The 11331-nt window shown below is 33.9% G+C and overlaps 1 protein-coding gene across 2 annotated transcripts in view; it reads right to left on the bottom strand.

Annotated features, from left to right (window-relative positions):
* Positions 1-10108: 10108 nt before the first annotated feature.
* Ack (activated Cdc42 kinase) overlaps positions 10109-11331 on the bottom strand; it is a 64167-nt gene continuing 62944 nt past the window's right edge. For both annotated transcript variants that reach the window (XM_075313675.1, XM_075313676.1), the window contains one exon: positions 10109-11254. In XM_075313675.1, coding sequence (XP_075169790.1) covers positions 11155-11254 — 100 coding nt within the window. In that variant the 3' untranslated portion in view covers positions 10109-11154. The remainder of the gene's footprint in view (positions 11255-11331) is intronic.

Genomic DNA, 11331 nt, shown 5'->3' with positions numbered 1-11331 from the left:
AATGCGGTAGTAGCAACTTTTAGCGATTGCGTACAACATTGCAGCCAATTTGTGGATACTAGATCTCCCATTTACCCATACGTAGTACTCAAATCATGGTTGCACTATAAAATCATACTTTTTGTAAAAAACACCAATCGATATACAAGTCTTTTGGAATTGTTGTGCATTTTAATAAAAATAAAAACCTCTTTTATGCTCTCTATGGTGTTACCAACACAAAACCATAAATTTAGGCCAAATTTCTTGTTTCGTTCATATCACATTGTTGGTGTGGGGATACCACCAATGTTTGCAACCAACGGTTTGAGAGATATTTTTCTCAATTTTTGGATACTAAAAAAATGCACACAACCTACAGGCTAAGAAGAATTGTCTATGCAATGCAGTGGCCAATGAAAATATTGCCAGTTTGCAGCAGCACCTCCACTCATTTTTTTAGCATCCAACCGGCATAAACCTAAATAGCAATGATTTTGCGTGTTTGATTGCTTTCGAAAAAAAAACTGAATTGATCAGACCTTAACTACAAATTTTTAACATGCACGCAGATTTTTCTTTTAATCTGAATGAGGCGTTTAACTTAAGCAAAACTTCAATCATAAATGATTTTGACATGAATGTGTTCAGTGCCTTGATTGGTAATTGCCACAAAGGTTTATGAACTTTTTTGTTTTGCAAAAATAGTTTCTCTGAAGTGAAGACGAGAGAAAAAAGAAAATTTCAAATCGTTAAATTACCCATGTTGGATACGTGGGTTGTTAAAAAGACATCAAGCAAGGGGTAAACAGATTTCGTTTGAACATCATTTCTGTTTAGGCGTAAAATTCATCAAGTGAAATGCAATTTTCGATTGTTTAGTTTGGCTTTCATTTAACCATTCGTTAATGGTTCTTCAAATGTATGTCAAGTTGTATTAGTCCTCACATGGTGAGGTCTTCACTTCATATTTCCTTGTTTTTGAAATAATTTCTACATCTTTGGAAATTTATTTATGTTATTTTAATTTGTTGGAGTTTTGTTTACTTCACCATGCTTACCACCATGTTATGAAAGTCTTACATTTGATTTTATTCTGTTTAAACTTTCTTTTATTGATTTGGAGTGACAAGCATCACAAGTTATTGCTGTTGTTATACTTTACAAACAAAAGACTTAAGAAACAAACTACAATCAATGGTCATCTTTTGAATGGGGTGATCAATGATGTTTTATGGAGGTCTCATAATTCGAAGACTTTATTGTAAGAATGTAATTTAATTGATTTATATCATTTCAATAAGTGTTTAGGCGAACATATAGCAGTTTTATTTAATTATACAATGGAGTGTGGAGGTATTTTTTTATTGTAAGTTTATTTCTACATACATTTAAATTCATTCTTTTATTGGCCTCAGCGTCAAGTAGGCATTATAGAGGCAAGCGGCAACATTAATATACATAATAAAAGAAAATAATTATAGTATTAAATAACTGATTGATATAATATATATTATATAAGTACACTCAAAACAAAGTTTACTTGGATCCAATGATTTTGACCTTCCCTTAAGGATTTTGGTATTGATTCTGAGCCAAAGATGCGGCTTTTTTAAAATAAAGACAGTTTTTATGGACCTCCCTGGCTTTAAATCTAGGATCAAATAAATTAAAATTGGACACAGATCTCATTCATCGAGTTTTTATTTTCTTTTTGCGATATGTTAATAAAGGTATTTATGTACAAACAAATTCCAATTTCAAAATTCAAATTATGCCAGGTACTTCAAACTAAAAACAGTTTTCGTAATGCTAAAAAAAAGTTTTCGTAATGCTAAAAAAACCAACGATGCAAATCCTTAAAATAAGTCTTAGCCTATATTTGAAGCGTTTTTTAAGCGTTTTAAATTTAAAAATTCAATATGTCAGTTGAGTTAAAGACGATTTCTTTAAATCAAAAATCTTTTTCTTTATTTAAAGGAAAATTTGCCTTACATCAAAGATCTACAACTTCAGCAAAGAGACGCAAAATTTCAAGATTTGTGTCCTAAATTTAATGAAAAAATTTTTGAAGCAAGGATTTTAAACTTTCTTTTAATTAAAATGTCATTGTTTTAAAGAATTTTGTCCTTAGCATTGAGTCCTAAAATATAAGTTGCATAATCTTCCATATTAGGTCAATACTTTTTTCAGTGTAATTACAAAATATTTATTTCTTTCCTTAATATGCTTTTTTGTATGCTGAGATTCTGGTAATGGATGTTATACTCTGTGGTAGATTATTATACTTGCAGTAAAATCTATTCTTTGTTTACTTTTCTCCAATCTGCACAGCGGAAGTCTGAGATTCTATTGATTTCATGTATTGCAAAGTGTCTGATTTTGTATAAAATTTATTGTATGATGACCCAATTTATGAATGCATTTATACACGAAAACTAGAAACTGATATTCATGAATTCCATAAATGGTTAGAATATCCTTCGCAGCTGTTGTGAACAAAAGATTTGTTGGGTAGTTCAGTGGTAATTATAAATAACTTTCAATGCCCTATTTTGACTGCATTGTAGCGATCTTAAAGCATTACTGTTGTAGCCATAAACACTAGCTATGTTTCTTTTTATAACATCCACCATAGGATGGGGTATATTAACTTTGTCATTCCGTTTGTAACACATCGAAATATTGCTCTAAGACCCATAAAGTATATATATTCTGGGTCGTGGTGAAATTCTGAGTCGATCTAAGCATGTCCGTCCGCCCGTCCATCCGTCTGTTGAAATCATGCTAACTTCCGAACGAACCGAGCTATCGACTTGAAACTTGGCATAAGCAATTGTTATTGATGTAGGTCGGATGGTATTGCAAATGGGCCATATCGGACCACTTTTTCGTATAGCACCCATATAAACGGACCTACAGATTTGGCTTGCGGAGCCTCTAACCCTCTAGGTTAGGGTCCATAACCCTCTAGGTTAGGTTAGGTTAGGTTATGTGGCAGCCCGATGTATCGGGCTCACTTAGACTATTCAGTCCATTGTTATACCACAGTGGTGAACTTCTCTCTTATCACTGAGTGCTGCCCGATTCCATGTTAAACTCAATGACAAGGGACCTCCTTTTTATAGCCGAGTCCGAACGGCGTTCCACATTCCAGTGAAACCACTTAGAGAAGCTTTGAAACCCTCAGAAATGTCACCAGCATTACTGAGGTGGGATAATCCACCGCTGAAAAAACTTTTTGGTGTTCGGTCGTAGCAGGAATCGAACCCACGACCTTGTGTATGCAAGGCGGGCATGCTAACCATTGCACCACGGTGGCTCCCTCTAACCCTCTAATGCCCAAGCTTCATTTAATAAGGAAGCTTTTAGTAAAACACACCTTAAGACAACAAAAATGGGCAAAATAAAAAGAAAACTAATTTGAAACTATTCAAGAGGATTTGCAGCATATGCAAAATTTTACCGTATAAATTTTTTTTTGCTCAGTTCTCTTGTTTTAGTGTCTTTAACATTGAAAATTTATAGAAGCATGGTAAAGTAAAAAAATTGTCGTTAACATTGAAAAAATGCCCCAAAAATTTGGGGCATTAGAGGGATAATTATATATAGCCCCCATATAAACCGATCCCCAGATTTGACCTCCGGAGCCTCTTGGAGGAGCACAATTCATCCGATCCGGTTGAAATTTGATACGTGGTGTTAGTATATGGTCTCTAACAACCATGCAAAAATTGGTCCATATCGGTCTATAATTATATATAGCCCCCATATAAACCGATCCCCTTTTGCCGGAGCCTCTTGGAGGAGCAAAATTCATCCGATCCGGTTGAAATTTGGTACGTGGTGTTAGAATGTGGTCTCTAACAAACACGGAAGAATTGGTCCATATCGATCCATAATTATATATAGCCCCCATATAAACCGTTCCACAGATTTGATCTCCGGAGCCTCTTGGAGGAGCAAAATTCATCCGATCCGGTTGAAATTTGCAACGTGGTTAAGGCCGCTAATACCCATGCCAAAATTGGTCCATATCGGTCTATAGTTATATGTAGCCGATCCCCAATCACACAAAAATTGGTCCATATCGGTTCATATTCATGGTTGCCACTCGAGCCAAAAATAATCTACCAAAATTTTATTTTTATGGAAAACATTGTCAAAATGTTATTTCTATAGAAAATTTTGTCAAAATTTTATTTCTATAGAAAATTTTGTCAAAATTTTATTTCTATAGACAATTTTGTAAAAATTTTATTTCTATAGAAAATTTTTCAAAATTTTATTTCTATAGAAAATTTTGTCAAAATTTTATTTCTATAGAAAATTTTGTCAAAATTTAGTTTCTATAGAAAATTCTTTCCAAATTTTATTTCTATAGAAATTTTTTTCCAAATTTTACTTCTATAGAAAATGTTGTCAAAATTTTATTTTGTCAAAATTGTATTTCTATAGAACTTTAAACTTAATTATATACGTATTTAATCGGCATTTTTTAGTTTAATATATACTACGTATGGACTACCTTGTAATTTAGAAGACGGTGTTAGGAAGTTTTAAGATACCTTGCCATCGGCAAGTGTTACCGCAACCCAAGTAATTCGATTGTGGATGACAGTCTTCAGTAGAAGTTTCTACGTAATCCATGGTGGAGGGTACATAAGATTCGGCCTGGCCGAACTTACGGCCGTATATACTTGTTTATTGTTTGAAACAGAAACATACGAGTATATAAACATCAATGAAGAATATAGTGATGACGACGATGGTGATGACGAAGAAACTGATGCGCAGCAACCGATATGAACCAATTTCCGCATGATAATTAGAAGACCAAAAGTCAAATCTTGAACGGTCGGTTTATATGGGTGCTATACATAATCATTCTCCCATGTAGACCAAGTTTTGCATTGTTGTTACACTGAAAAAACAGTGAACCCATCAGGAAAGAAAATTTTAGTTAATTGTTGAAAAATTTGATTAATTGTAGAAAATTTTAACTAAACAGTATTATAAACGCAGATGTCGCTCCGATTTCGCAAAAACAAGTAAAAAATTTTCGACAAATTTGAGAAGATTTATCAGACAAAATTATTATTTTTCACTTATTAAAGGAAACTTCGTAGTTTGAAGGAAAAAATTGGAGTTCAAAACTGCAAAAATGTCTTTAGTGCCATACGAAGTTCATGATGGACGCATTATTGGTAAAATTTACAAATATTAAGGAATTCTGAACTATTTTGTGGGAGACACGAATTTAGTTCATCTTTATACTTCAATTGTGTATAATTTTTTCTTCTGCTTTAGTTAAGTTAACTTACGTACGCAAAAAATTGTTAATGGCATGGAAACTTTCTTAAAACGTAATAATTCCATGAACTAAAAGAGAATTAAATCAGCTTTAGTGAAATATAGGGTTCACTTTTTTTTGAGTGTATAGAGCATATACTGACATCACTTACCAAATTTTAACCTGATTGGATGCAATTTGCTTTTCCAAGAGGCTCTGGAATCTAAGATGTATAAGGGGCCTATGTATATAATTATAGGCATATACTAACTTCAAGTATCAATTTTGGGGGTTCTCGTGACACACGTGAATCACGTGAGTCGTGAACAAAATCCAAAGCAACTCTCGTGAATGTGCGTGAATGGGACTAAAATAAATATGTCGTGCGTGAGCGTGCGTGAGAAATAAAATCGGTTCGTGAATGTGCGTAAATAAAATTCCTGCAAAATCACGCTTACGAAAATAATCAAGATTTAATTCACACTCGTATGTTAACTGAAATTAATTTAGCTCTCGAACTGTATTCTATTTTTGAATTTTGTTACCTTTGCTGATTTCCTTTGGAAAATATCGTGAGTCTCGTGAATTTGTCGTGAATCACGTGAATTGTTGTGAATCGTGCGTGAACATGAGTCTTTAAAAGTAGTTCGTGCGTGAGTACTGGTTTTCATTTCGTGAATGTGCGTGAGTGGGATTGGCTACCACACGTATCGTGCGTGAGCGTGCATGAATAAATATTTTGCTTCGAGAATGTGCGTGAGTGTGAGTGAAATTTCAGTCACGTCTATCCCTGAGGACCTTGTACTCCGTATAAGGGCAACGGATGACTCAACCGTTGGAAAGTTAAGGCTTCCTAATAAATTACTTATACCATGAAGTTTTCGACATTTCGATATCAAAATTTGGAGAAGTCTATTTTCGACTTCTGCAAAAAACACCAGTCGATGTTTGCTGTTATATTATTATAGTACAACAAAGTGTAAAAGGGCTACCCAAAGCATCCCAACAAAAACAAATATATAAGGCCGCAAGTTCGGCCAGGCCGAATCTTATGTACCCACCACCATGGATTGCGTAGAAACTTCTACGAAAGACTATCATCCACAATCGAATTACTTGGGTTGTGGTATCTTAAAACTTCTTAACATCGTTTTCTAAATTGTGATTTAGTCCATACATGGTATATATCAGACAAAAAAGTTATGTATAGTTAAGTCTACAAATAATTACGAATCGATATGGACTTTTTGTACGTAGAGAGCCAGAATTGAAATATGGGGGTCGCTTATATGGGGGCTATATACAATTATGAACTTGATATGGACCAATTTTTGTGTGATTGGGGATCGATTTATCTGAGGGCCATATATAAGTATAGACCGATATGGACCTAGTTAGGCATGGTTGTTAACGACTATATACTAGCACAATGTACCAAATTCCAACTCACTCGGATTAAATTTGCTCCTCTAAGAGGTTCCAAAACCAAATCTCGGGATCGGTTTATATGGGGCTATGCACGATTGTGGACTGATATGGACCACTTTTGGCATGATTGTTAAATATCATATACTACCACCACGTACAAAATTTCAAGCAGATCGGATGAATTTTGCTTCTCCAAAAGGCACCGGAGGTCAAATCTGGGGATCGGTTTATATGGGAGCTATATATAATTATGGACTGATAGGAACCAATTCCTGCATGGTTGCTGGATACCATATACCAACATCACGTACCAAATTCCAACCGAATGGGAGAAATTTTGCCCTTCCAAGGGGCTCTGGAGGTCAAATCTGGGGATCGGTTTATATGGGGCCTATATATAATTATGGACCGATATCGACCAATTTTTGCATGGGAGTTTGAGGCCATATATTAACACCACGTACCAAATTTCAACTGAATCAGATGAATTTTGGTCTTCCAAGGGGTTCCGGAGGTCAAATCTGGTGATCGGTTTATATGGGGGCTATATAATTATGAACCGATGTGGACCAATTTTTGCATGGTTGTTAGAGACCATATATTAACATCACGTACCAAATTTCAGCCGGATCGGATGAAATTTGCTTCTCTTAGAGGCCTCGCAAGCCAAATCGGAGGATCGGTTTATATGGGGGCTATATAATTATGAACCGATGTGGACCAATTTTTGCATGGTTGTTAGAGAGCATATACTAACACCATGTACCAAATTTCAGCCGGATCGGATGAAATTTGCTTCTCTTAGGGGCCTCGCAAACCAAATCGGGGGATCGGTTTATATGGGGGCTATATATAATTATGGACCGATGTGGACCAATTTTTGCATGGTTGTTAGAGACCATATACTATTACCATGTACCAAAATTCAGCCGGATCGGATGAAATTTGCTTCTCTTAGAGGCCTCGCAAGCCAAATTTTGGGGTCCGTTTATATTGGGGCTATACGTAAAAGTGGACCGATATGGCCCATTTGCAATACCATCCGACCTACATCAATAACAACTACTTGTGCCAAGTTTCAAGTCGATAGCTTGTTTCGTTCGGAAGTTAGTGTGATTTCAACAGACGGACGGACGGACATGCTCAGATCGACTCAGAATTTTACCACGACCCAGAATATATATACTTTATGGGGTCTTAGAGCAATATTTCGATGTGTTACAAACGGAATGACAAAGTTAATATACCCCCCATCCTATGGTGGTAGGTATAAAAATTGAAGTTCTTCCAAAGGCACAACTTTGAAAGCACTTCCAGAAGATGCACTCCCAATGATGTCCTTTATTTTAACTACCCAGGAAGTTCTTTTAATTCAATTTTTATAACTTGGTTTTTCATACTTTTAATGGGTAATTTTTTGGTTTTTTTGGTTTCAAATAGGCTAAAAACAGATTAAGAATTCATAAAATGGTACAAATCATTTAAATTTTGTCGAAAAAAATGCTAAATCCAATCTGACAAGAATCCATAAAAAATTATAAAAAATTATAAAAATTATTTATTTGACAAAATATCACAAAATTTGTTTATATACATCCAAAACATTGAATTCGGATCGCACCTAAAGAAGTGATGCAAATTCAGTGCAACGGCAGATGAAATGGAGGACTTCCGTCCTACTTCCGACAAGCCCATGTTAAATTCATCGCTTCTGCGTGAATTTTGCACCACTTCCGGATCCAAAAAGAACATTTTCATTGCTTTTTTGTGACGCCTTTTTTGCTGGGATATTTAAGAACCGTATATTTTGTATATTCCTGCACTCTAATATCCTTAAAAACTCATAATCTATTACCAGCAAACATTTTGTGTGAAAAAAATTTACATAAGCAGATATATGCATATCTTCTTCGTGGTAATTTGTTATCTGAAAGCCAGTCCGGTTTCCGCAGAGATCACAGTTGTGTGAGTGCACTGATCAAAGTATCAGAATCAATTAGGAGAAATATTGATGATTTCTTGTCGTCTTACATCACTCAAAGGCTTTCGATACTGTTGATCACACAAAGGCTTTCGATACTGTTGATCACAAATGTTTCGATACTGTTGATCACACAATGTCTGAAACGTCAAAGATTTTTCAATTTCTCACCTACTGCTTACACCGGAGATACTTTTTCATTGCCAAGGAGCTGCGAAAGGAGTTCCACAGGGTTCTATAAGAGGACAAAGACAACACTAATGCTGCGTATACAATAGCAATCATTTATTTTAAGTTCAATCATCTGTGATCGTAGCCATAAGAAAAAAGCTCTGCAAAAAAAGGCAGATTAAAGACGTATATAATTCAGTTCTTGACCGCTATTAATAGGGAAGCCCACAAATAATTACGAATCGATACGAACTTTTGCACGGTAATTAGAGAGCCAGAATTGAAACATGGGGTCGGTTTATATGTGGGCTATATACAATTATGAACCGATATGGACCAATTTTTGTGTGATTGGGGATCGGTTTATCTGAGGGCTACATATGAGTATATCTATAGACCGATATGGACCTAGTTAGGCATGGTTGTTAGCGCCCATATACTAGCACAATGTACCACATCCCAACTGAATTAGATGAAATTTGCTCCTCCAAGAGGCTCCAAAGCCGGTTTATATGGGGGCTATATATAATTATGGACCGATAAGGACCAAGTTTTGCATGGTTATTAGAGACTACACACAAAAAAATTTCACGAAAATTTTTCCAATTAAAATTTTAATTGAGTTTTAAAAAATATTCAATTAAAAATTTAATTGATTCAACAAATTTTTAAATTGAAACAAAAATCAATCACAAAAATTAGCGTGATATCAGCAGACGGACGGACGGACATGCTTAGATCGACTCAGAATTTCACTACGACCCAGAATATATATACTTTATGGGGTCTTAGAGCAATATTTCGATATGTTACAAACGGAATGACAAAGTTAATATACCCCAATATATAATATACAAAGTTAATATCCTATGGTGGAGGGTATAAAACCAATCAAGATCATACAAAATCCAACAATTTTCCCTTTTGTTTTTTCTGTTGTTGCCAGATTTCAATAAAATGCATCCCAGAAGAAGTTGGAAATTACCAACGAAACGTCGGATAAAAATATGAAATAAAGTCTTTTTATTTGCATATTTAGAGACCTTAAAATCCCGATTTATATAGCACCCGGGGTGCTTTTTTGTCAGATCTCTTTTGAAACCGATAGGTTATAAACATGACCAAATTCTAGTTCCAAGCTTTCTCCATTTTCCGTGACAACCACGTTTACTTTACTTACTTTTACTATTTACTTTACATTATATTTCATTACTTAATTTATTTTTTATGGAAGAATCAAATTCATACGCATAAAGTTCAAGTTCATTTCATTTTATTATTTTCATATTTGTTCGTCACATTAAATTTTGCTGTTATCATTTTAAAAAAGTATTCTAACAAAGCATAAACAATCAACAAAAATATACATACATATAATTATTGTTGTTTTCATTATCCATTACTGTCATAAATTCGCTCACATTCAGATACTAATATTAAATATCTATAAGCATACTTAAGATGACTACTACATTACGCATTAAACAGTTATTCGATAGCCTTGCATTTTATTGTGATATATAATAACAATGCAAAGACATTCTCTTGCATTCATATAGAAAAAATTATAATAATTTCTTGTTTAAAATCAAATAATATAAAATAAAAAATCGTTTAAGGAGAAACTAACTTAAAAATATATGTATGTATGTGTCAATTGGGAGGCGTGATTGTTTGTTATGTTTAAAAACAAATTAAATTTCTGGTTTGTTTGTTTTGTCCGAATTTCTAATATAAAATTAAATTAAAATTAGCATTAAAATTATATATACTATAGCTTTTAAAATATTTATATTTACATATAAAAATTAAAATCATTTAAAGCATGCAAACAATGGGCAGAAATTTAAGGAAATTTTGTGATTTTGATAGGTAAATTTAAAAAGGCCATTGGTATATTTTAGCCCTTTTATCGATACTGGGATGACATAGTATTCATTTGGTAAAATATTTTGCGATACATTTAAATCTATCTACATCAAGAATGGATGTGTGGATACTACTACACAACCCTCTTCAACCTTGATTGTTATAATAAATTTACAATAACTACTTTTTTATATATCAAGTTTGATTGAATTTAAAATCGCTATTTAGTTTTGTGTTTTCGTATTGTACTGTTCGATCACAAATTGGAAAAGTGGGCTATCAATTTCGTATTGAAACTTTTCTTTTCACTAAAAGAAAATATTAATAAACAAAATAGGAATTATGTGTAGTGGATAGGATTATGGAATGGTATGGATATGGATGTTGGTGTTAACATTGATGATAAAATGTGTAGCTAATTTCAAGGGTTTCCTTAAGATGTTGATTCTAATAGCACTGCAGCTGCAAGTTCCAAACTCCAACCTGTCTTTTGTAAAGCTTGTTCGCATTGCGGTCGATTAGCAACACCCAGTCTGAAAAGATAAACAAAAACACTGCGAATGAAATTCATGTATAAGACATTATAATCCAAGCCCTTTCCAATGAACCT

The sequence above is a fragment of the Haematobia irritans genome, chromosome 5, assembly GCF_050003625.1.
Source record: "Haematobia irritans isolate KBUSLIRL chromosome 5, ASM5000362v1, whole genome shotgun sequence".
NCBI lineage: Eukaryota > Metazoa > Arthropoda > Insecta > Diptera > Muscidae > Haematobia > Haematobia irritans.
The sequence above is the reverse complement of the archived record's forward strand: the minus strand, read 5'-3'. Positions and strand labels throughout refer to the sequence as shown.